Source organism: Scyliorhinus canicula, chromosome 18, assembly GCF_902713615.1.
Source record: "Scyliorhinus canicula chromosome 18, sScyCan1.1, whole genome shotgun sequence".
Taxonomy (NCBI): domain Eukaryota; kingdom Metazoa; phylum Chordata; class Chondrichthyes; order Carcharhiniformes; family Scyliorhinidae; genus Scyliorhinus; species Scyliorhinus canicula.
Window position 1 is genome coordinate 42,240,328 of NC_052163.1, and position 26,637 is coordinate 42,266,964.

Sequence of the window (26,637 nt, forward strand, 5' to 3'; positions counted from 1 at the left end):
CTGCCGGGATTCTTTCTTCCTGCCGCTTGTCAATGGGATTTCCCATTCAAGCCACTCCATGCCGCCAGGAAACCTGTGGGTGGGGTTGCGCTGCAGGCGGGAAAAAAAAATCCCAGTGGCCGGAGAATTCCGGCCATTGTCCAATGCAGGAATCAGACTGTTTTTTTCTTTTTATAAATTTAGAGTACCCAATTCACTTTTTCCAATTAAGGGGCAATTTATCGAGGCCAATCCACCTACCCTGCACATCTTTGGGTTGTGGGGGCGAAACCCACGCAAACATGGGGAGAATGTACAAACTCAACACGGACAGTGACCCAGAGCTGGGATCGAACCTCGGCGCAGCGAGGCAGCAAGGCTAACCCACTGTGCTGCCCAGGAATCAGACTATTTTTAATGCTCCAACAGGCACAAATATTGCAAAAGTAGTAGCTTTCACTTCACATGTATATTGGCGATTACACAATATAAACTTTGATTTTTAGTACTCTTTGTAACCTGTCCATACTAAGTCCCAGTGAACATCACTGCCTTATTCCCTTTCCTACTCTGTTTGTTTCCTCATCTATAAAATGTATATTTCTCATGTTCAACCATTCCACTGCCTCATCTTATCACACATTGGCAAACTCCTCTGGCTATTTATCCTCCCCAGCACCATTCTGTCTTTACTGATTCAATCCATCTCCTTCAGCCCACTGCTGTAGTAAAGCCTTCAGCCACTCCAGCCCTACTCTCTGAAATTACCTCTTAAAAGTCATCACCTTAAAAAATCATCTCAAAACCCACCTTCTGATCAAGTTTGGTAACTCCTCCAAATTCTCCTCACTTGGCTCAGTATCTGTTCCTTAATTCCTTTCATCTTTTCTTTTTCACTCACATACTTTTCATTTCCCCCCACCCCCCCCCCCACAAAACACAGTGGGGTTTTTTCTACTTTAAAAGTGTTAGGGAGCAGTGCTCGGTGGCTAAATGGTACTGGACTATACAGACTATGAATGGTTCAAGGCACTGATGGTGCCACAGCTTGTTTCTATAGTCCTAGCTTGGGAGAGAAAATATACACCAGGGGTGGGATACTCCGCGCCACACCGCCCTGTCGCCGGCACGCGATTCTCCGCAGAGCAGAGAATCGGCAGCATTGGCGCCGGCGTGGTTGGTGTGGCGCCGGTTGCAGGCCGCTCAATGCGGCCGGCCCGCCGATTCTCCGGCCTGGATGGACCGAGCGGCCGTAAGAAAAGAGCCGAGTCCCACTGGCGCCATTCTAACCTGCTCTGGGCCAGCGGGACCTCAGCGTATGAGGGTCGGGTGGCGGCCTTTGGGTGGGAGGGGGGGTCTGACCCCGGGGGTGGCCTCTGATGTGGCCTAGCCTGCGATCGGGGCCCACCAATCGGCAGGCAGGCCTCTGTGGCTGGGGGTCTCCTTTCCTACGCGCCGGCACCTGTAGTCCCCCGCCATGACGGGGCCGGCGCGTTGAAGGCCGGCGCGGCACTGCGCATGGCCTCGTTGGCGCTGGTGCAATTGCGCAAGCGCGGATCCCGCGGCGCACAGTTCGCGCCGGGATCTGCAGCTGGAGTGGCGCGAACCATTCCAGCGCCATGCTCGCCCCCTGTAGGGGCCAGAATTAGTCATGGGAGTGGCCCGTTCATGCCGTCGTAAAATGCGACAGCGTGGACACTCTGCCGCGGGATTGGAGAATCCCGCCCCAGGATTCCTATTCCTGATTGCAATCCAGAAACATTTGTTAGGAATTTGTACAAAGATTGAAAACAGGATTTTGCTCAGTTGTAATTACCTACCCTCCACAATCAAAACATTCTGCTTATTTCACAAAATCTGGACTCCGTTCATGAATGACCATGTGGGTGAGATATTGAAGGGTGCCTAATATCTAAAACACAAATCTCAGCCTAAATCGACACTGACAGAAGATTGGGAACAAAGCAAGCTTGGATATACACATTTTCGGTCTTTACCAATCATTTAAAAAAAATAAATGTAGAATGTCCAATTCGTTTTTTCCAATTAAGGGGCAATTTAGTGTGGCCAATCCACCTAGCCTGCACATCTTTGGGTTGTGGGGGTGAAACCCACGCAGATACGGGGAGAATGTGCAAACTCCACACGGACAGTGACCCAGAGCCGGGATCGAACCTAGGACCTCAGCGCCATGAGACTGCAGTGCTACCACTGCGCCACCGTGCTGCCCTGTATTTACCAATCATTATACCTCTACTTGATGTAATGGCTTTCCAGAGGTAAGGACTTACCCTAATGTTGTCACGAATATCTCTTCCTTACCTTAAGGCACTGATTTTCATGATGTGTTGTTTGATATTTGACAGAAACTGGATAGCTTCCAAATGGATGGCGGGTGGGTGCCAGCAACTGGCTGATGCCAACAGTTGGATAGGCAGCAGCAGGTTAATGGGTACAAACAGGCTGGTGGTGGCAACAAAGTTTGGATTGTGGAAGTTCTCACCTACCCCACTTGGACATGGATTTCCAGTAGACATTGGTGCGTGATAATGAAGGGCAGAAACCTAGACTGATTTTTCCTGACCGTAATCCAACTGCTGCCTCAGCTGAGATCAGCTAATTCAGAGCAAAAGTGGATGGAACCCAAAATCTTGCGGTTTCCATTGCTGGATTGGCCAGCGCCTGTATCCATGTGCCATGGGAGATTCACAGAAATATTTAACAGCTACACTACACACTCAGCTGTCAGTTTCCAATTCCTTTGAAGTTCTGATGGCTTAAATTAGTGTCTCCTGCTATTAAATGCCATGATAATACTTTATGACTGACGTTAAAACAAATTGTACAATTGCACAGATACGTTTACTCATTCCCACTTGAGTAGTCCAAATTTGAACTGGACGCTTTGGTTTAGTTTAATGTCTGCTTTATTTTAGTAACTGAAAATGGGCCCATTTTCTAATACTACATTTACAGAAGGATTGCTCCACATAGTGAGACAACTATTTTGCACCCATGGTTTTGATCTGGACAGCAGGTAACTTAACAAAAGGCACCAAACTATCAGGCAGCACTCCCTCAGTACTGCACTGAGTTTTTAGACTGTTTTTCAGCTAGAATAAATCTTGAGCCCTGGGTTAGGATAGCACAGTGGTTTTGTTAATATAGTAATCCAGGGACCTGAATTAATGATCCACAGAGTTCAACCATGAGTTCAAATCCCATCATAGCAGATGGGTAATTTAAATTCAATTCATTAAATAGATCTGGAATTTAAAAGTTAGCATCTGTAATGGTGATTGTAACACAATAGGACTGTTGTAAGAACTTACCTAGTTTACTAATGTCCATCAGGAAAGGACAGGTGCTGTCCTCACCCAGCCCAGTTTATACGTAACTCCAGAAGCTCAACAATATTGCAGACCCTAACTGGCCTCCAAAATGACCTAGCAAGACACCTGTGTTTCTGTACTGATATAGTTACAGACAGGAGTGGGGGTCAATTGAAATAGCACTCATTTCTCATGTCAGCAAACAGAATGGTGTTCTGATTTGTTTCCTCTGTACAAAATGGTGGTGTTTGTTACCAACCCGCTAGGTTTTTGTGGGATCGAATTTTCTATTAATAACCCCCAGGAAACTCGGGATAGGTTGAACTAAAGAAAGGGTTAGCTCATTGCATACATTCAAACTATGAAAGGAGGGTTGCAACATCATCTCCACACTCATACATAATGAGAGGAATAGAGATAAGAAAGAGACCACAGAGAATCTTGGTATTAGTTCACATGAGTTCCAGATTTCAGAATCAAATTCAATGAGGAATTCCTTCATGGACGTCAATGGGCTGAAAATCAATGTTGTGGAATTCACTTTTCGCGATGTGTTGACTTTACATGATGAAACAGGCGCGCAGAGATGAATCAGTCTTGTTGGTGGTACAGAAGCAGTAGTGTAGATGGGATCAGGTATTCACCTGAGCAGTTATCTACTTGTGAGGCTCGATGAGTTAGATGGTAAACAGCAGACTGAGTTATAGAGTTCAGCAAGGCAATATTGATAGAATTTTGTTTGATGATACTCTGTGATGTGCCTTGGGTTACTTTAGTATGTTAAAGGTTCTGTATGAATATAAGTTGTTATTGTTGTGGAACATGCATTTCATTTACCCTGTGCGTTATCCAGCCTATTGTAAGCTGATCTCACTGCAAAATATGAACAAGATGATTTTGTTTCACATGCATGTTTCTTTCACATGCAAGCACAAAATCCTCAAGTCTATTCATATCTTTATTCCACAAAACCATCTAAACATAAGGGGTAAATATTCTTCGCTGGATTCTCCGCTGTCGGGATTCTCCGTTGCGCCGGTAGCCTGGGGATTTCCCAACAGCATGGGACTGCCCTCAATGGGAAATCCCATTGTCCGGCTGGCGAGATGGAGAATCCCGCCCAATATATGACACTAAAATTAATATAAAATAGGAATATCTTTCATTTAATACCTGTCAGAATGTGAGGTGAAGTATACTATACGCAGAGGCCACATTAAGCTTAAAGATTTACAGTATTCTTCATCGATATTGTTGATAGTACTCTGGTATATATACAATGTTCACATCTAGAGAAAACCTTTAGCGCCACTAATGCTTGTTATTCTTTCATGGGACTAGAGTATTGTTGGCAAGGCCAGCATTGCTGAGATCCCCAATTACCTTGAGAAAGTGGCGGTGAGCTGCTTCCTTGAATTGCTGCTGGACATGTGCAATAGATACACTCACAATGCTGGTTAGAAGGGAGTTCCTACTTTGCGACTCAGTGACAGTGAAAGAATTACGAAAGAATTCTAAGTGAGGGTGGCGTGTAGCTTGGAGGAGATCCTCCAGGTGGTGGTGACCCATCCGTCTGCTGCTCTTGTCCTTCTTTCTGTGTGGTAGGGGTCTGAGGTTTGAGAGGTGCTGTTGAAGGAGCTTTGGTGAGTTGCTGCAATACTTCTTTTAGGTGGTACATACTGCTGCCATTGTGTACTGGCGGTGGAAGGAGTGAATGTTTAAGGTGGTGGATGGAGTATTGATCAAGCAGGTTATTTTATCCTGGATGCTGTTGAGCTTCTTGAGCATTGCTGGAGCTGCGCCCATCCAAATAAAGTGGAAAGTATTCCATTACATATCTAATTCTGCCTTGTAGGTGATAGACAGACAATGCGGAGTGAAGAGGCAAGTTACTCACCACAGAATTCCCATCTTCAGACCTGTTCTCATGATGACATATTTATATTGCTAGTCTAATTCAGGTTCTGATCAATGGTAAACCCAGGATGTTGAAGGTGATACGGTCCTTGCAAAGTCACTGTTGTACCTTCTTTTGATGTGATTTTGGTTCTTTGGTACCCGTTGTTGAATTCATTTTGTAATCAAAGCCAATTGAGATTCAATTCCATCCATCTACTCCAGCGGATTCCTACTTTAACCTTAATACTAGCCTGTACAGGCTTAAGATATTCTGATATGTCTACAACTTCCTACCTTTGTTCTTGTTTCTACTCACCAGCTCCTTTAGAAGAACCATCTTCTGTCTCAACACTAGATGCAACTAGGTTATGACAAGAAAATTAGTAAAAGGATAATGGAAAAGCAGAATACATTGATCAAGCGTGTAGAAATTGGGAAAATGCTAAGAAAATTCTAAAAAAAGTAAATAAAACACATTGCGGAAAGAAAACATTCATTTAATACTGATAATCTTTATTATTGTCACATGTAGGCTTACATTAACATTACAACAAAGTTACTGTGAAATTCCCTAGACTCCACGCTACAGCAGCTGTTAGGGTACATAGAGGGAGATTTCAGAATGTCCAATATACCTAACAAGCACATCTTTCTGGACTTGCGGGAAGAAACCAGAGCACCCGGAGAAAACCCACGCAAACATAGGGAGAAGATGCAGACTCTGCAGAGACAGTGACCCAAGCTGGGAATCGAACCCGGTCCCTGGTGCTGTGAAGCCACAGTGCTAATCACTGTGCAGCCCATTTGGGCCATGTAGCAGACAACATGTACAGTCTGCTCTACTAGGAATGTATTCCACTCATTCAATGGTGTAAGTGAGAGTGTCTCCCTAAATTGCTCAATATTCTCCATGCATACCCAACAGCTTTCTTTCAAAAGTTGCTGTAGTATAGGAAGTAGATAATGTGGGCCTTTACTGCATATTGTGGAAAGAAATTTGCTCCAGCCTTGCTTAAAACTTGATAAACTTGTGCTCCTGTCTTATGTTGAGAATAAATAATCATAGAATGCCGATAGTGCAGAAGGAGACTATTCGGCCCATCGAGACTGCACAGACCCTCTGAAAGAGCACACCAACCAAATACACGTAAATGCTCTATCTCAATAACCCCTTAACTTAACCTATACATCCCTGGACACTATGGGGTAATTTAACATGGCCAATCCAATTAACCTGCATATCTTTGAACTGTGGGAAGAAACCGGATCACCCGGAGGAAACCCATGCAGATACTGGGAGAATGTGTAAACTCCACACAGTCACACAAGGCCGGAACTGAACCCAGTGTGAGGCGACCGTGCTGCCTTTTCTACCTCACAGAATTTTAAATGAAGTCATAATGACCCCAACAATTCTATTTTGTCATATTTGAATCTAGGTCAGCTCTGACAGTCGGTCCTCATAGCTCAGAGCCTTTGGATGCTGTTCCCTGAACTCAGCGGCAATGCGTTTCTTTTTGAAGGTAAGTGCTAAAACTGCACAAGCAACAAACTGTCCTCACCAATGATCTATTTCATGAATGAAGAAATTTGCTTTTCACATAAAATTTAAATTCCTTCACAAACTCTCGGTGGGCTTCCAATTTGCAAAATTCTGCAGTCAGTTTAGTCAAACTGAAAATGGGGAACTGTAATACTGAGGGGCTATGTCCACCAAAGGAGAGTCTAAGATACATTATTAGAACAGTGTATTTGATAGGATAAACTCAAAAAATAGGGTTAGCTTATTGAACACATTCAATTATTCCATTGAAAGGAGGGTTGCTACATCATCTCCACACTCAGACATAACGAGAGGGATAGAGATAAGAGTGTTTTACAGAACAGACCACAGAGTATCTAGATATTAATTCACGTGAGTTTCAGTGTCGTGAAACAAATTCAATGAGGAATTCCTTCATGGAGGTCAATGGGCTGAAAATCAATGTTGTAGAATTTACTTTTCACAATGTGTTGACTTCACATGATAAACCAGGCATGCAGAGATGAATGAGTCTTGTAGATGGTACAGAAGCAGTAGTGTAGGTGGGAACTTGTATTCAGACGGAGCAGAGGTATCTACTTGTGAGGCTGCTAGTCAGATGGTATACAGCAGACTGAATTATACAGTACAGCAAGGCAATATTACTTGTTCCACAAGCCAGAGGCCCATGTTGTACGACTCCCACCTCCCCACCACCTTTGACAAAGGATGTTTATCCATTGTCTGGATTCCAAATATCTCAACCATTAGGAATTGAAAGGGAAGTTGCGGATCTTTGTGTCAGCAGATGATCCATCACCTTCTGGCCAGCCTAGGTTATTAAAAGTATCTGGCCTTTGTATAGCTCTCTTTGAAGTTGCACTGCACAGCCCACAGTGCTTAGTGGCTCATCAGCGATAACGAGGTGTAGGTTTTCCTAAACTGCCAAGTGGCTTTTTTTGTTACGAGGTGACAGACACAGTTTCAGTCATTTTAAAAGTCTTTGTTCTGTTTTAGAAATGGCAACGAGTATATCTATATATATTTTATAAAAATATACAGTGTGTGGTCTTAGTCCCTTACACTATCTTCACATTTGGAGATCAGTAGGAGGATTCACAGCTGGACAGTTTTCCTATCTTCATGCTCTTCCCTTCGAGTAAATGTGTAGCAGGTGGAGGATTTTGGCTGATTAAAAGTCTGACAGGCTGATACAGGAACACTCTATACCCATCTTTGTGGTTAGTGTCATAGGGAAGGAGGGTTTTTATGGGCTCCCAAAACCCATAAGATGAAGGCCAACCGCACCCACCAGAAGCGGGTATCCTGCTGGATGTCAACCCATAAACAAGGTGGGAGTGCCGGTCTCCATTCCCCAACTTTTGCTTAAATAGTCTTCAAATTCTGAACATTCTGAGGCAGGAACACTACCACCGAGTAAAAGGCTGGTTCCATCCACATTGGATAGAGTGGGACCACTGTGAGGGCTTTCATAGATTGTGCAAAATGGAAACAGCTGGATTGATAGAATTTTGTTTGATGATACTCTGATGTGCCTTGGGTTACTTTACTGTGTTAAAGTGACTATATGAATATAAATTGTTATTGTTGTGGAACATGCATTTCATTTACCCTGTGTGTTATCCAGCCTATTGTAAGCTGATCTCACTGCAAAATATGAACAAGCTGATTTTGTTTCACATGCAAGCACAACATCCTCAAGTCTATTCATATCTTTATGCTCCAAACATAAGGGGTGAATATTATGGACTGGATTCTCTGTTGTCGGGAATCTCCGTTGCGCCGGCAGCCCGAGGATTTCTCGACGGCTTGGGGCTGCCCTCAATGGGAAACCTCACTGGCCAGCTGGCTAGATGGAGAATCCCGGGGAAACGCCGCACCAGTGGGATGGAGAGTCCCGTCCAACATATGACATGAAAATGAACACAAAATAGGAATATTTTTCTTTTAATATGCCACAATTTGAGGTGATGTACACTATACACTGGAGCCACATTAGGCTTAAAGATTTACAGTGGTCTACATTAACATTGTTAATAGTACTCTGCCAAGTATACAATGTTCACACCTAGAGAAAGAATGAAAACCCTGTAGCACCATTAATTCTTTGATATTCTTTCATGGGACTAGAGTATTTCTGTCAAGGCCAGCATTGCTGAGGTCCCCAATTACCTTGAGAAAGTGGTGGTGAGCTGCTTCCTTGAATTGCTGCTGTACATGTTCTATAGATACACTCACAATGCTGGTTAGAAGGGAGTTCCTAGTTTGCGACTCAGTGACAGTGAATGAATTACGATAGAAATCCAAGTGACGGTGGCATGTGGCTTGGAGGAGATCCAACAGGTGGTGGTAATCACATGCGTCTGCTGCTCTTGTCCTTCTTTGTGGTTGGTGGAGGTCATAAGTTTGGGAGGTGCTGTTGAAGAAGCTTTGGTGAGTTGCCGCAATACATCTTTTAGGTGGTACACACTGCTGACATTGTGTACTGGCGGTGGAAGGAGTGAATATTTAAGGTTGGATGGAGTACCGATCCAGCAGTTTATTTTATCTTGGATGATGCGGAGCTTCTTGCGCGTTGCTGGAGCTGCACCCGTCCAAACAATGTAGAGAGTATTCCATCACATACCTAATTGTTCCTTGTAGACAATGAACAGAGTGGGAAGTCAAGAGGCGCTTTACTCACCACAGAATTCCTGTCTTATTTTGTTCTGACCTGGTCTTGTAGCCACAGTATTTATATAGCTAGTGTAATTCAGGTTCTGATCAATAGTAACCCCAGGATGTTGATGACAATACGGTCCGTGCAAAGTCACTGTTGTACCTTCTTTTGATGTGATTCTGGTTCTTTGGTAAATGTTATTGAATTCATTTTGTAATCAAAGCCAATTGAGATTCAATTCCATCCATCTACTCCAGTGGATTCCTATTTTAACCTTAATACTAACCTATACAGGCTTAAGATATTCTGACATTTCTACAACTTCCTACCTTTGTTCTTGTTTCTACTTACCAGTTCTTTTAGAAGAACCATCTTCTGTCTCAACACTAGATGCAACTAGGTTATTACAAGAAAATTAGTAAAAGGATAATGGAAAAGCAGATTACATAGTTTGATCAAGCTATTGGGAAAATGCTAAGAAAATTCTAAAAGAAAGTAAATAAAACACAGTGGAAAGAAAACATTCATTTAATAATAATAATCTTTATTATTGTCACACGTAAGCTTACATTAACAATGCAATGAAGTTACTGAGAAAACCCCTTGTCTCCACACTATGGTACCTGTTCGGGTACACTGACGGATAATTCAGAATGTCCAATTCACCTAACAAACATGTCTTTCTGGACTTGTGGGAGGAAACCGGAGCACCCGGAGAAAATCCATGCAGACATGGGGAGAACATTCAGACTCTGCAGAGACAGTGACACAAGGCGGGTATCGAACCCAGGTCCCTGGTGCTGTGAAGACAGTGCTAATCACCGCGCTACAATCTACTCTGCTAGGAATGTATTCCACTCATTCAATGGTGTAAGTGAGAGTGTCTCCCTAAATTGCTCAATATTCTCCATGATTAGTATGCCTTCATCATTGAAAACCAACAGCTTTCTACCAAAAGTTGCAGTAGTACAGGAAGTAGATAATGTGGGCCGTCACTGCATATTGTGGAAAGAAACTTGCTCCAGCCTTGCTTAAAACTTGATAAACTTGTGCTCCTGTCTTATGTTGAGAATAAATAATCATAGAATGCCGATAGTCCAGAAGGAGACTATTCGGCCCATCGAGACTGCACAGACCCTCTGAAAGAGCACACCAACCAAATACACTTAAATGCTCTATCTCAATAACCCCTTAACCTAACCTACACATCCCTGGACACTACGGGGCAATTTAGCATGGCCAATCTAATTAACCTGCATATCTTTGGACTGTGGGAAGAAACCGGAGCACCCGGAGGAAACCCATGCAGATACTGGGAGAATGTGTAAACTCCACACAGTCACACAAGGCCGGAACTGAACCCAGTGTGAGGAGACCGTGCTGCCTTCTCTACCTCACAGAATTTTAAATGAAGTCATAATGACCCCAACAATTCTATTTTGTCATATTTGAATCTAGGTCAGCTCTGACAGTCGGTCCTCATAGCTCAGAGCCTTTGGATGCTGTTCCCTGAACTCAGCGGCAATGCATTTCTTTTTGAAGGTAAGTGCTAAAACTGCACAGGCAACAAACTATCTTCACCAATGATCTATTTCATGAATGAAGGAATTTGCTTTTCACATAAAATTAAAATTCCTTTACAAACTCTTGATGGGCTTCCAATTTACAAAATTCTGCAGTCAGTTTAGTCAAACATAAAATGGGGAACAGTAATACCGAGGGGCTATGTCCACCAAAGACTAGTCTAAAATACATTATTAGAACAGTGTATTTAATAGGATGAACTAAAAAAATAGATTCAGCTTATTGAACACATTCAAACCATGAAAGGAGGGTTGCTAAATCATCTCCACGCTCAGACATAATGGGAGGGATAGAGATAAGAGTGTTTTACAGAACAGACCACAGAGTATCTAGAAATTATGTCACGTGAGTTCCAGATTCCAGAATCAAATTCAATGAGGAATTCCTTCATGGAGGTCAATGGGCTGAAAATTAATGTTGTGGATTTCACTTTTCGCAAGGTGTTGACTTTACATGATGAAACAGGAATGTAGAAATGAATCAGTCTTGTAGATGGTACAGAAGCAGTAGTATAGATGGGACCAGGTACTGTGAGGCTGTGAGGCTACTGGTCAGATGGTAAACAGCAGACTTGAGTTATACAGTTCAGCAAGGCAATATTACTTGTTCCACAAGCCAGACGTCCATGTTGCATGACATCCACCTCTCCACCATCTTCGACAAAGGATGTTTATCCATTGTCTAGATTCCAAATATCGGTAAATTTCTCAACCATTAGGAATTGAAAGAGAAGTTGCGGACCTTTGTCTTAACAGATGATCCATCTCCTTCTGGCCAGCCTAGGTTATGAAAAGTACATGGCCTTTGTATAGCTCTCTTTGAAGTTGCACTGTCCAGTCCACAGCGCTTAGTGGCTCATCAGTGATAACGAGGTGTGGGTTTTCCTAAATTGCCAAGTGGCTATTTGTTCCGAAGTTATAGATGGTTTCAGTCATTTTAAACGCCTTTTTAGTTTTAGAAATAGCAACGAGTATATCTATATATATTTTATAAAAATATACAGTGTGTGGTCTTAGTCCCTTACAATATCTTCACATTTGGAGATCCCAGTAGGAGGATTCACAGTTGAATAGCTTTCCTATCTTCATGCTCTTCCCTTCAAGTAAATATGTAGCAGGGGGAGGACTTTGGCTGATTAAAAGTCTGACAGGCTGATACAGGAACACTCTATACCCATCTTTGTGGTTAGTGTCATAGGGAAGGAGGGTTTTTATGGGCTCCCAAAACCCATAAGATGAAGGCCAACCGCACCCACCAGAAGCGGGTATCCTGCTGGATGTCAACCCATAAACAAGGTGGGAGTGCCGGACTCCATTCCCCAACTTTTGCTTAAATAGTCTTCAAATTCTGAACATTCTGAGGCAGGAACACCATCACCCAGTCAAAGGCTGGTTCCATCCGCACTGGATAGAGTGGGACCACTGGAAGCGATTGATGAGTGGTAAAGGGAAAGAGAACAACACGGTGTGCAGAAAACGTGAGTTGCTGAGGAAACCTTGAGAAATCAAACTGCTGTAAAACCTTTATCCGTAATGCACATCCAGAAATGTCAGATGGGAATGTTTACCATTACAGGGGCAGGATTATACTTGCGTGTTGAATGATGAATTCTATTTTATTGGTGACAGTCTAACGCTAGTATTTTTCAAAAAGATTGGGTGAAGAAGCAGCTTTGGTGAGTTGCTGCAATACTTCTTTTAGGTGGTACGTACTGCTGCCATTGTGTACTGGCGGTGGAAGGAGTGAATGTTTAAGGTGGTGGATGGAGTACCGATCAAGCAGGTTATTTTATCCTGGGTGATGCTGAGCTTCTTGAGCATTGCTGGAGCTGCGCCGATCCAAACAACGTGGAGCGTATTGCATCACATATCTAATTGTTCCTTGTAGATGATAGACAGAGTGGGGAGTCAAGAGGTGAGTTACTCATCACAGAATTCCCATCATCTGAATTGCTCTTATAGCTACAGTATTATAAGGATAGTCCAATTCAGGTTCTGATCAATGGTAACCCCAGGATGTTGATGACAATACGGTCCGTGCAAAGTCACTGTTGTACCTTCTTTTGATGTAATTCTGGTTCTTTGGTACTTGTTGTTGAATTCATTTTGTATTCAAAGCTGTTTGAGATCCAATTCCATCCATCTACTCCAGCGGATTCCTACCTTAATACTAGCCTATACAGGCGCAAGAAAATCTGGCATTTTGACAACTTCCTACCTTTGTTCTTGTTTCTACTTACCAGTTCTTTTAGTAGGACCATCTTCTGTCTCAACACTAGATGCAGCTAGGTTATTACAAGAAAATTAGTAAAAGGATAATGGAAAAACAGATAACATTGTTTTTTTTTGTAAATAATTTTTATTGAAATTTTTTTACAGAAAATATAACAACAAACAATGAAAAGCAACAATAAAACACCACAGTAACTATAACACCCCCAAGACTGTATCAACGCATGTATCTCACCCCCCCCCCCCCCACCCCCCCAAACCCAGTAAACAACAAGAGAACTTAAAAATAAATTAAAATTAAATAAACATAGTCAACGCCTCCGGGCTACTAGGGACGCAAAGGCCAGCACACCGGCCTCTTTCGCCTCCTGCACTCCCGGCTCCACCCCAACCCCAAAAATCGCGAGTCCCCAGCCTGGCTTGACCCTGGATCCTACCACCCTCGACACCGTCCTCGCCACCCCCTTCCAGAACTCCTCCAATGCCGGGCATGCCCAGAACATATGGGCATGGTTCGCTGGACTCCCCGAACACCTGACACACCTGTCTTCGCCCCCAAAGAACCTACTCATCCTAGACCCGGACATGTGGGCCCGGTGCAGCACCTTGAATTGGATGAGGCTAAGCCGCGCACATGAGGAGGAAGAATTAACCCTCTCCAGGGCATCAGCCCATGTCCCATCTTCGATCTGTTCCCCCAGTTCCCCCTCCCACTTAGCCTTTAGCTCCTCTACTGACGCCTCCTCCACCTCCTGCATTACCTTGTAGATATCAGATATCTTCCCATCCCCGACCCAGACCCCCGAAAGCACCCTGTCACTCACCCCCCCTCGCGGGAAGCAAAGGGAATCCCTCCACCTGCCGCCTAGCAAACGCATTTACCTGCAGATACCTGAACATGTTCCCTGAGGGGAGCCCAAATTTCTCCTCCAACTCCCCCAGGCTCGCAAACCTCCCATCAATGAACAGGTCCCTCAGCTGTCTGATGCCCACTCTGTGCCAACCCTGGAACCCCCCCATCAATGTTCCCCGGGACTAACCGATGGTTCCCCCTTAACGGAGCCTCCATCGAGCCCCCCACTTCCCCCCTATGTCGCCTCCACTGCCCCCAAATCTTGAGGGTAGCGGCCACCACCGGACTCGTGGTATACCTCGTAGGAGGGAGCGGCAACGGCGCCGTTGCCAGGGCCCCCAGGCTTGTGCCTCCACAAGGCGCCATCTCCAACCGTTTCCATGCTGCCCCCTCCCCTCCACCCCCCACTTGCGCACCGTCGACACATTGGCCGCCCAATAATACCCCGAGAGATTGGGCAGCGCCAACCCCCCACCATCTCTACCCCGCTCCAAGAAGACCCTCTTCAGCCTCGGGGTCCCATGCGCCCAAACAAAGCTCATGATGCTGCTAGTCACCCTCCTAAAAAAGGACCTAGGGATAAAGATGGGCAAACACTGAAAAAGGAACAAGAACCTCGGGAGTACCGTCATTTTGACGGACTGCACTCTACCCGCCAGCGATAGCGGCACCATGTCCTACCTTTTGAATTCCTCCTCCATCTGCTCCACAAGCCTGGTAAAATTAAGCTTATGGAGAGTCCCCCAACTTCTGGCCACCTGCACCCCCAGGTATCTGAAACTCTTCACTGCCCTCTTAAACGGGAGTTCCCAATCCTGATCACCCGGGCGCACTACAAATACCTCGCTCTTGCCCAGATTCAACTTATAGCCCGAGAAGCTCCCAAACTCAGCCAACAGCTCCATCACCCCCGGCATTCCCCCCTCTGGGTCCGCCACGTACAACAGCAGGTCGTCCGCATACAGCGATACCCTATGTTCCTCCCCACCCCGCACCAGGCCCCTCCACCTTCCCGACTCCCTCAGCGCCAAAGCCAGAGGTTCTATCGCCACTGCAAAAAGCAAGGGGACAGGGGGCACCCCTGCCTGGTCCCACGGTAGAGCCTGAAGTACTCTGATCTCCTTCCATTGGTAACTACACTCGCCATCGGGGCCTCGTAGAGCAACCTCACCCATTTGATGAAACCCTCCCCGAATCCAAACCGCTCCAGCACCTCCCACAGGTACCCCCACTCAACTCTATCAAACGCCTTCTCTGCATCCAGCGCCACCACTATCTCCGCCTCCCCCTCCACCGCCGGCATCATAATAACATTTAACAATCTCCGCACATTCGTGTTAAGCTGTCTTCCCTTGACAAATCCTGTCTGATCCTCGTGTATCACCCCTGGCACACAGTCCTCTATCCTGGTGGCCAGGATCTTCACCAGCAACTTAGCATCCACACTGAGGAGCAAAATTGGCCTGTATGATCCACACTGCAAGGGGTCCTTATCCTGCTTCAGGATCCGAGAGATCAGCACCTGTGACATCGTCGGGGGCAAAGCCCCCCCCTCCCATGCCTCATTGAAGGCTCGCACCAACAGGGGGCCCACCAGATCCGCATACTTTTCATAAAATTCCACCGGGAACCCATCCAGCCCCGGCGCCTTACCTGACTGCATTTGACCAATCCCCCTGACTAGCTCCTCAAACTCTATCGGCGCCCCCAGCCCCTCCACCAGCTCCTCCTGCACCTTTGGGAAGCGTAGCCTATTCATGAAGCTCTCCATCCCCCCCCCCCCCCCCCGGTGGCTCCGACCGGTACAGTTCCGCGTAAAAGTCCCTAAAGACCCCGTTCACCTTTGCTCCCTTCTGCACCACATTCCCACCCTTATCCGTCACTCTACCAATTTCCCTAGCCACATCTCGCCTGCGGAGCTGATGCGCCAACATCCTGCTCGCCTTCTCCCCATACTCATAAACCGCGCCTTGCGCCCTCCTCCACTGTGTCTCCGCCTTTCTGGTGGTCAGCAAGTCCAACTTGGCCTGCAAACTACGCCGTTCCCCCAGCAACCCCTCCTCCGGGGCCTCCGCGTACCTCCTATTCACATCCAGGAGCTCCCCCACCAGTCTCTCCCTCTCCCTCCTCTCCCTCCTTTCCCTATGGACTCGGATGGAAATCAGCTCCCCCCAGATCACTGCTTTCAGAGCCTCCCAGACCATCCCCACCCGGACCTCCCCCGTGTCGTTGGTCTCAAGATACCCCTCAATACTTCCCCGGACCCTCCTACACACCTCCTCATCAGCCAGCAACCCCACATCCAGACGCCACAGCGGGCGCTGGTCCCGCGCCTCCCCCATCTCCAGATCGACCCAGTGCGGAGCATGGTCTGAAATTGCTATGGCCGAATACTCGGCATCCTGCACCTTCGGGATCAATCCCCTGCTCAGGACGAAAAAAATCTATTCGGGAGTAAACCCTATGCACATGGGAGAAAAAGGAATACTCCCGCGCCCTCGGCCTCCCAAACCTCCAGGGATCCACCCCTACCATCTGGTCCATAAACCCCCTCAGCACCTTGGCCGCCGCCGGCCTCCTACCCGTCCTTGAACTGGACCGGTCCAGTGGGGGATCTAGCACCGTGTTAAAGTCTCCCCCCATGATCAGTCCCCCTGCCTCCAGGTCCGGAATGCGGCCCAACATGTGCCTCATAAAGCCAGCGTCATCCCAATTCGGGGCATATACATTAACCAGCAACACCTTCTCTCCCTGCAGCCTACCCTTCACCATAATATATCTGCCCTCCTTGTCCGCTACCACCTCGGACGCCTTGAACGCCACCCTCTTCCCCACCAGAATCGCCACCCCCCGGTTCTTCGCGTTTAATCCTGAGTGGAAAACCATTCCCCACCCACCCCTTCCTCAGACGAACCTGGTCCGCCACCTTCAAGTGGGTCTCCTGGAGCATAGCCACGTCCGCCTTCAGCCCCTTCAAATGAGAAAATACCTGAGCCCGCTTAACCGGCCCATTCAGCCCCCTCACGTTCCAGGTGATCAGCCGGATCAGAAGGTACCCCGCCCCCCTCCGACTAGCCATAGCTCATCGACTGCTCGCCCCAGGCCAGCACACCCCGCCCGACCCGTTCCCCATGACGATACCGCCTCCCCTCTACCCCCCCCGGCCCACAGCAGCTCTCTCCTGGCCCTTCCAGCAGCAACCCGGTATCCCCCCCCCTCCAGTCTAGGACCCCTCCTAGCCGCGATGCACCCTCCATGGTACTTCCGTGAGTCAGTTGACTTCTGCTGACCCCGGCAACTCCTGCCGAAACCCGGCCCCTCCCGACATGGGGTCATCCCCCCTCCTGCCACACCCCCCTTGGCACCGCTTCAGCGCGGGAAAAAAACAGTAGAGGCCACGACCCCACCGCCAGCTCCACCCCTCCTGCCCCGCAGAGCGGGAAACCAGAGGAAAGCCCGCGCTTTCATACTGCCACACCCCACCCTTCTGACGCAGCTCCCAAATTCCAGCTCCACCCCACAGCGCCGGCCCTAGGGTTGCTGGCGCCCTGGGCAAGCTGAACTTCGGCGCCCTTCGGGGGGGGGGGGGGGGCCGAGGGAGGGGGGGGAGCCGAGGGAGGGGGGGGGGCCGAGGGGGGGGCGGGGCCGAGGCCGAGGGGGGCGGGGGCGGCTGAGGCGGGGGGGGCCGAGGCGGGCGGGGGAGCGGGGCCGAGGTGGGCGGGGCCGAGGCGGGGCCCGAGGCGGGTGGGGGCGGGGCCGAGGCAGGGGTTAGATAGAGGAAAGGAACTAAATTGCACTTTAACCAGTCCTATCAGCTCCTCATGCACAGTTCATCCCAACTGATCCTAACCCTCCCACAATACAATGACTGGCCCCTCCACCAATTACACTTACTGGTCCTAGACACCAAACACCACCCCCTCCTACCCTTACACTGACTCTTACCCCTTTAAGCTGATCCTCTCCACATTACACTGACCCCATCTCATCGTTAATGATCACCTCCTGCCATGTTATTGAGCCCCTTCTTCAACACTCCGACCCAGACACCCTGCCAACCACCCCCAGCCTCAATTAACTGACCTGATCCCAGATTCTTCCTGATAGACTGACCAGATCCCAGGACATCCACGCCACTTGATTCTCACTCTTTGTGCAGATTTCCTGACCACCCACAGAACACATTAGGTGTTTGGGTGAGTGTTGAAACGGGACTCCATACCTCGCACACACTGTGCAGATCTTCAATGAATATCTTCATTCTCGGCGGAGGGGGGGCGGGGCCGAGGCGGCGGGGGGGGGGGGGGCCGAGGGCGGACGGAGGATGGGGGGGCGGTCGGACGGAAGGGGGGGGGTGGCGGTCGGACGGAAGGGGGGGGGGGGGTCGTCCTGGGGGAGGGCGGCCACCCTGGGGGAGGGCGGCCACCGCGCATGCGCTGGTTGGCACCGGCCGAACTGCGCATGCGCGGGACCCGAGTCTCTGGCGCCCCCTAATACATGGCGCCCCGGGCGACTGCCCGAGTTGCCGGTGCCTTGGGCCGGCCCTGCCACCCCATCCCCCAGCCCTGTACAGAAGAAAAAAAATCAAACCCCCAACATTCCCTACATAACACAAAACTATACCCAACAGACCCACCCGGAAACAGAGCAAAAACCAGCATAGAAAACACATGTCAAAATTACAAAAACAGCAACAGCAAAAACAGCAACGACCGTAGTACACCAGACCCCGCAGCCCCCAGACCCTAGTTCGAGTCCAGCTTCTCCACCTGTACAAAGGCCCACGCCTCCTCCGGGGACTCAAGTAGTGGTGCCGGTCCTTATATGTCACTCACAGACGCGCAGGCTGCAGCATTCCAGATTTGACCTGCTTGGCATGCAGCACCGCCTTCGTCCAGTTAAACCCGGCCCGCCGCTTAGCCACCTCCACACTCCAGTCCTGGTAGATTCGCACCACCGAATTCTCCCACTTGCTGCTCCTCTCTTTCTTGGCCCAGCACACACTCTCGGTCACTGAATCGATGGAACCGCACCAGCACCGCCCGCAGGGGTTCATTCGTCTTGGGCCTCCTGGCCAGCACTCTGTGGGCTCCCTCAAGCTCCAGGGGCAAATGGAAGGACCCCGCTCCCATCAACGAGTTCAGCATCGTGGCCACATGGGACGGACGATCTAACCCCTCCGCCAGGCCCAGGATCCTCAAATTCTTTCGCCTCATGCGAAAGTCCAGCTCCTCCAAGCGGTCTTGCCACTTTTTGTGAAGTGCCTCGTGCAACTCCACCTTCCCCACGAGGACCTCGGCCTCCTCCTCCCGCTCAGCGGCCTGCCGCTGCAACTCCTGAATGGCCGTCCCCTGGGCCGTCTGGGTCTCAAGCAGCTTGTTGGTAGTCGCATTCAGGGAGTCCAGCAACTCAGCCTTCAGCTCCGCAAAACAGCGCAGAAGAGCAGCTTGCTGCTCCTGCGCCCACTTCCACCAGTCCTCGGATGCTCCGCCGGCCGCCATTTTGTCCTCCTTCCCCCGCTTTTTCTGGGGAGCTGCTGCAGTCTTTTCCTTTGCCCCACTCCGGGTACGCACCATAAATTTCGGGGGAAGTTCCTCCAAACACCTTCCCCCACCGGGAATCGTCGAAACAGCGCCGTTTGGGGCCCTAAAACAGGCCCAAAAGTCCTTTAATAACGGGAGCTGCCGAACGTGCGGCTTAGCTCCGCATCACCGCAACCGGAAGTCAACAGATAACATTGTTTGGTCAAGCATACAGTAGTTGGGAAAATGCTAAGAAAATGGTTTTAAAATTACTTCTAAAAAATAAGTAAATACAACACATTCTGGAAAGAAAATATTCATTTGGGCCATGCAGCACACAACACGTACAATCTGCTCCATTAGGAATGTATTCCACTCATTCAATGGCCTAAAATGTGAATGTCTTTCTATATTATTCAATATTATCCATGCATACATATGCCTTCATCATTCAAAACCAACAGCTTTCTTTCAAAAATTGCAGTTGCATAGGAAGTAGATGTGGATCCTTACTGCACATTGTGGAAAAAGACTTTCTACAGCCTTGCTTAAACCTTGATCATCTTGTGCTCCTGTCTTGTGTTGAGAATAAATAATCATAGAATCCCTACAGAGCAGAAAGAGGCCATTCGGCCCATCGACCTACTCTCTGAAAGAACACTGTACCCAAATCAACTTACTTGCCCTATCCCAATAGCACCTTAACCTAACCTACACATCTCTGGACACTAAGGGGCAATTTAGCATGGCCAATCCAACTAACCTGCACATCTTAAGACTGTGGGAGGAAACCAGAGCACCCAGAGGAAACCCACACAGACAGAAGGAGTCACCCAAGGTCGAAATTGAAAATGGGTCCCTGGTGCTGAGGCAGCTGTGCTAACCATTGTGCCACCATGCTGCCCTGTCTACCTCACAGAATCCTCCGTACCTTCAGGGGCTAGGCCGGCACCGGAGTGGTTTGCACCACGCCGGCTGGCGTGGAAGGGTCTTGGCGCCACGCCAACCGGCGCCGAAGGGCCTCTGCCGGTCGGCGCGAGTTGGTGCATGCGCGGGAGGGCCAGCGTGTACTGGCGCATCCCAGCGCATGCGCAAGGGGGGTTCATCTCCGTGTCGGCCATCGTGGATCGGTACACCAGCCGGCACGGAGGAAGAGAGTGCCCCCACGGCACAGGCCCGCCCGCGGATCGGTCGGTGCTCCGATCACGGGCCAGGCCACCATGAGGGCACCCCCCGGCGCCAAATCACCCCGTGCCCCCTGAGGACCCGGGAGGCTGCCTGCGGAGCCAGGTCTTGCCGGCAAATACCTGTCATAACATACGCCGGCGGGATGGCCGAAAAAGGGCGGCCACTCGGCCCATCGCGGGCTGGAGAATCGCCCCAACGAGGGGTCGGAGAATCCCGCCATCTATGTTTTCATATTTGAAACAAGGTCAGCTCTCTAGGTTATTTCTTATGGTTTAGAGCCTTAGGTTTTGGAATCACTTTGGATGCCGTTCCCTGAACTTAGTGGCAATGTATTTCTTTTTGTACTAAAAGTGCACAACAAACTAGCTTCTTCACCATTGTCCTATTTCATGAATGAAAAAATTTAATTCCTTTGCAAACTCTTGATGGCCTTCCAATTTGTGAGATTTTGCAGTGAGTATAGCAAATAGAAAATGGGGAACTGTAATACTGAGGCCTTATTTCCCCCAAAGCTGGGTCTAAGATACATTACTAGAACAGTGTAATTGGAGTTTTACTTCAGTGACTAACACAATACTCTGAAGTGAAAAATGTTCCACTGCCAGCGCACAACATCCCTCACTCTGTTTATCGAACAATTCACAAAAGGACAAGGTTTACAGGCAAATTGCTCCCTTTCTCTATTGCAGCTAATGGACGTTTGTCTCTGTGTGTTTCCTACTCCCCAAGTCCTTTCCAGGATCCATGAGCACCATCTGGAATTTCTGCCCTGGTTTTCTCTCTTCCCCCCACCACCCCAAGATTCCCACCTTTATATTTCCATTAATTTTATTTCAAGGTTGTGTGGGCTGATTCCATCTGAAATGTTCGTGGTGGTGCTTCTTTTAATGGGTGACACTAGAGTGTGTCCCTGTGGGGTAAGACTTGCCTGGTCCTGATTTTACTTACACTCGTCTCGTGTATGTGTGGATAATCTAACCTTTATCGAGACTGGCTTCAATATCTATGAATGCTACTTTACACTTATCCCGAAACCACATAACTTGGTGTCAGCAATAAAGTTTGCCATCTTGCAAAACGCACGGCTTACGAGTGTGCAGTTCTAGACATCTACCTTTAAGAGGATGATGATGCACATGAGTTTGAGAAATGTGAAAGAAATAATTCCAGGACTGAGTGCTATAAATTATGAAGAGAAAATAAGCTCCATATTTTTAAGAAGCTGAGTGGGGTATATTTTGTTCTTCCCCTTGCCCCTGGCACAGAGTTTTAGGAAAGTGGATCAGACATCCAGCAAAAAGTCTGTACCCTTAAAAAAAGCCATGATGTGGAGATGCCGGCATTGGACTGGGGTGAGCACCGTAAGAAGTCTTACAACACCAGGTTAAAGTCCAACAGGTTTGTTTCAAACACTACCTTTCGGAGCACTGCTCCTTCCTCGGGTGAATGAAACATACCTCTTTGTTCACCTGAGCAGTGCTCCGAAAGCTAGTGTTTGAAACAAACCTGTTGGACTTTAACCTGGTAGAACATAGGTGTTGTAAGAATTCTTACTGTATGTTTATCATTGCAGAGGTTTAATAATCCATCAATTGCCAATCACAGCACCAACACCGTTCAAAGATTGCGCAGTATCGAGTCTTCTCTACAGTCGACTTGAAGTCTGCGTACCACCAGCTCCCTATCCGCCTGGAGGACCACCGATACACTACCTTCGAGGCAGACGGCCGCCTCCATCACTTTTTCAGGGTTCACTTCAGCGTCAAAGGGAAATGGACTGAATGGTTGACAAGTATGTGCTGTTTGCCACATTCCCATACCTAGAGAACGTCACCATCTGCGACCGTGACCAACAGGACCATGACGAGAACTTTCGGCACTCCCTCCACACCGCAAAACTCCTGAACCTAACTTATAATAGAGAAAAAATGCGTTTTTCGCACAACCCGCCTGGCCATCCTCGGCTACATCGTGGAACACGGAGTTCTAGGGTCCGACCCCGACCGCAAACTCCCCCTCCGGGAACTCCCCCTTCCCCACTGCCCAAGGCCTTGAAGAGATGCCTGGGGTTCTTCTCTTACTATGCCCAGTGGGTCCCCAACTACGCGGACAAGGCCCGCCCACTGATCAAGTCCACCATGTTTCCCCTGGCGACTGTGGCCCGACTGGCCTTTGATCACATCAAAGCAGACATCGCCAAAGCCGCGATGCACGCGGTGGACGAGTCCATCCCTTTCCAAGTGGAGAGCGATGCGTTGGACTTTGCTCTGGCCGCTACCCTCAACCAGGCAGGCATGCCTGTAGCTTTCTTCACCCGTACCCTCCATGCCTCTGAAATTCGACACTCCTCCGTCGAAAAGGAGGCCCAGGCCATAGTAGAAGCTGCGAGACATTGGAGGCATTACCTGGCTGGCACGCGATTCACTCTCCTCACTGATCAACGGTCGGTTGCCTTCATGTTTAACAATACCAAGCGGGGCAAAATCAAGAATGACAAGATCCTGAGGTGGGGGATCGAGCTCTCCACCTACAGCCATGATATCCTGTATCGACCCGGGAAGCTCAATGAGCCCCCAGATGCCCTCTCCCGCGGTACATGTGCCAGCGCACAAGTAGACCGACTTCGGCCCTCCACAACGTCCTCTGTCACCCGGGAGTCACCCGCTTTTTCCACTTTATCAAGGCTCGCAACCTGCCTCACTCCATCGCGAAGGTCAGGTCCGTGACCAGGGACTGCCAGGTCTGCGCGGAATGCAAATCGCACTTCTATCGTTCAGACAGAGCACATCTGGTAAAGGCCTCCCGTCCTTTTGAGTGCCCCAGCATGGACTTCGAAGGGCCCCTCCCCTCCACTGACCGTAATGTGTACTTCCTCAACATCGTTGATGAGTAGAAGTAGGGTAGGGAGGGTATTCCAGATACTGTCTCCTTTAAGACCTACCCCTTTGACCATGCTTTTGGTCATTTGGTCATACTTAGTTTCCTTATACCTCTGTTTAGGATGTTTCATTACATTAAAAGTGCTATATAAATGCAAGTTGTTGTATAAATGCAAGACTGCGTAGGTTTCTCCATGCAACCCACCATGTGTGTTGTGGTGGCGGAGAGGCCCGCCATTGGCCAACGGCAGGATCTTCTGGTCCCGCTTGTGGCAATGGGGTGCACCCCTCGTTACCGGGAAACCCGCGGCGGGAGTGCGCCGTTGACAAGGCCGGAAGATCCTGCCCTGTGGACGGCCTTTATTTCTCAGGAACAATCAACCTAATGCAACTAAAGTTAGTACATAGAGCCCACTTAACAAGAACCCAAATTAGTAGGTTCTTCCTGGAGGTGGAGGACAGATGTGAACAGTGCCAAGGACGCCCTGCCAACCACGCCCACATGTTTTGGTCTTGCCCCAGACTTGCTGGGTACTGGACAGCCTTCTTCGAGGCAATATCCAAGGTGGTAGGGGTGAGGGTGGAGCCGCGCCCGAAAGTGGCAGTCTTTGGGATATCAGATCTATTCATGGGGAGGAGGGCGGACATCCTTGCCTTTGTCTTCCTGATCACCCGCCGTAGAATCCTGCTCAGCTGGCGGTCAGCAGCACCGCCCAAAGCTGCAGACAGGCTGTCCGACCTCTCAGAATCTCTCCAAATGGAGAAAATCAAATTCGACACCCGAGGGTCGGACAATGGCTTCTTCAGAACATGGGAGCCATTCACCCAACTCTTCCAGGACCCGTTTCTGGCCAATGAACAGGCTGATAAATAATTAGGTAGCCAAGAGCCAGTGGAAAGTAACCAAAACATGAGAAAAGAATAGGAAGGAGGGAAAGACCCGGGGGAATAAAAGCTAATTATTGCAGATGCTGGAATCTGAAACGAAAGAGAAAATATTGGAAAATCTCAGCAGGTCTGGCAGCATCTGTAGGGAGAAAAAGAGCTAATGTTTCGAGTCCAATGACTCTTTGTCAAAAGACCCGGGGGGTGGGGGGAGCAGTGCAAGAGGGGGTAGCTAAACCCAATAGAAAAGAAAGGTGAGCTGCAGGGAAGGAGGGGCGGTGGGGGAGAGGAGGGAGGGGAACAGGGAGGGGAGGGGGAAAGAAGGAAAGACAGGAGGCAAAGAACAATAGTGGGGAACCGGGGGGGGGGGGGGGGGGGGGGGGGGGGGGAGACGAGGGAACACAAACTGGAAGGAGAGGAGGAAATGACAACGACCATGACAAACACAGGATCAGCGAGTAAGAAAGTACAGGAGGAAGAAACGATGAATGGCCGAAGCAGAGGCAATTGCACAACAACAACAGCTGAAACAGAGTGGGAGAAGCAAGCAACATCATCAGGGGCGCCACCCAGGCGACCTCCCCCACCTGGATCTATTTTTATTACTGGTGTTGTAAAAAGGAAGAATACACAGTCAGAATACACAGATATACGGCAGTTGTCTCTCCAGTACCTCGATGTATATACACTTCCCCAGATTCTACCGCTCCCCCCCACACCCTGTTTTTCTTTACTTGTCATTTACGTGATTTTGCTGACTATACAGCGCTGTTGTTTTTATCTAGTTTGTATTATCTTCTCATTTTTTTTGTTTCGTCCTTTTTTGTGTACACCTGTAAATATACCATGTTCGAAAACCCAATAAAAACATTTCTAAAAAAAATTCACAGGAACGGACTATTCGGGCTATCCCCTCACACAGTGTACTTCTGCAGTGAACTTTAAGAGACAGGCCAGATGAATTAAATTCACTGTAGCAGCGAACCACCATACACCCAGACAACCTATGAGCATCACCATCAAACATCAGCTGATCTGTCCGAAAAAAAATTCTTTAATTAGTTTGTGCTGAGAGAACTGGCTGTCGTGATATTTTCTGGAAATTTCTTGTCTGCAGCTAACACTTAACTAAGAAGAACCATTTGACCCTTCAAACATGTTCCACCATTGAATAAGACCATGGTTATTCTTCTACCTCAATTCCACCTTCCTGCACTGTATTCTTTATTCCCTCAGTCTCAAGAAAATCTAGCAATCTTGTTGAATACATACAACATCTAAAAGCTCTTCGGGGAAGTGAATTCCAAAGATTCACAACCTTTGATCTCCTTGGAAACCTGTAAAACCGGGATAAATTAATAGAATGTTTAATGCTCAAAGGACCGACTCATGAAATTTGACTCAAAGCTACTCCTGTCGACAACTGAGAGACATTGTCCAATCTTTGGACAATAAAAGACATGAACCATAAAGAATGATAGCTTCAAGCCGCACAGCAAAGGGAGGAGTATATTTTTGGAACTACCAATAGGCAACATCAGTCCAATGCTCAATGTGCATTTCCTAGAAACTATTGCATTTGGTCAGTGATTCTCAACATTTTGTCTGAAAAAATTATTTTCTCATGGATTAGTAATCTTGGACTACCCCTCTAAATGAGAAAAAACAATACCCTGGGAAAACCTATATATTGTCATCTTTCCTTTTGATGATGTATATGATTTTTAAATGTAAAAAAAACTCCCCTCTCTTGTACAAGGCTAAACACACCTGTAGCCCACCAGCAGCTTTGGTAACTGTGGGTCTACCTGCCAGTCTGTGTTATTTTCAGCATTTCTCCATTTGCGCTCCCCAATTTGGTGGGGCAGCCAGCCCCACTGTGCTACACATGTGGCAGATGCACTGCACTCCAATCTCCTGTCTCACAATCTCACCTTTGGCCACTGCTCATTCACTTGCTTGTCACCAAGGTGCCCCCTGGACCATTGCATCCTGGAGAGTCACCCACCAATAAGGCAGGTTCTGCTCGGGAAGCACTTTCAGATCATTTGGCACATTCCTGGGAAAGTCTTCATGGGCCCAT

The 26,637-nt window shown here is 48.3% G+C and overlaps 1 protein-coding gene and 1 long non-coding RNA gene across 10 annotated transcripts in view; one reads left to right on the forward strand and one right to left on the reverse strand.

Annotated features, from left to right (window-relative positions):
• Nucleotides 1-26,637, reverse strand: part of LOC119953474 (mycbp associated protein) — a 229,365-nt gene that overhangs the window by 6,483 nt on the left and 196,245 nt on the right. For 7 of the 9 annotated variants that reach the window (XM_038777797.1, XM_038777791.1, XM_038777790.1 and 4 more), the window contains exons 17-19: nt 13,236-13,280; nt 9,764-9,808; nt 5,527-5,571 (exon numbers count right to left, since the gene is read on the reverse strand). The exons of 1 other annotated variant lie outside the window; for it this stretch is intronic. In XM_038777797.1, the coding sequence (XP_038633725.1) occupies nt 5,527-5,571; nt 9,764-9,808; nt 13,236-13,280 (135 nt within the window). The remainder of the gene's footprint in view (nt 1-5,526; nt 5,572-9,763; nt 9,809-13,235; nt 13,281-26,637) is intronic. One more of the 9 variants, XM_038777794.1, reaches the window with a different exon arrangement.
• Nucleotides 10,898-26,637, forward strand: part of LOC119953475 — an 80,592-nt gene continuing 64,852 nt past the window's right edge. The window contains exon 1 of the long non-coding RNA XR_005458031.1: nt 10,898-10,954. This is a non-coding gene — a long non-coding RNA (uncharacterized LOC119953475). The remainder of the gene's footprint in view (nt 10,955-26,637) is intronic.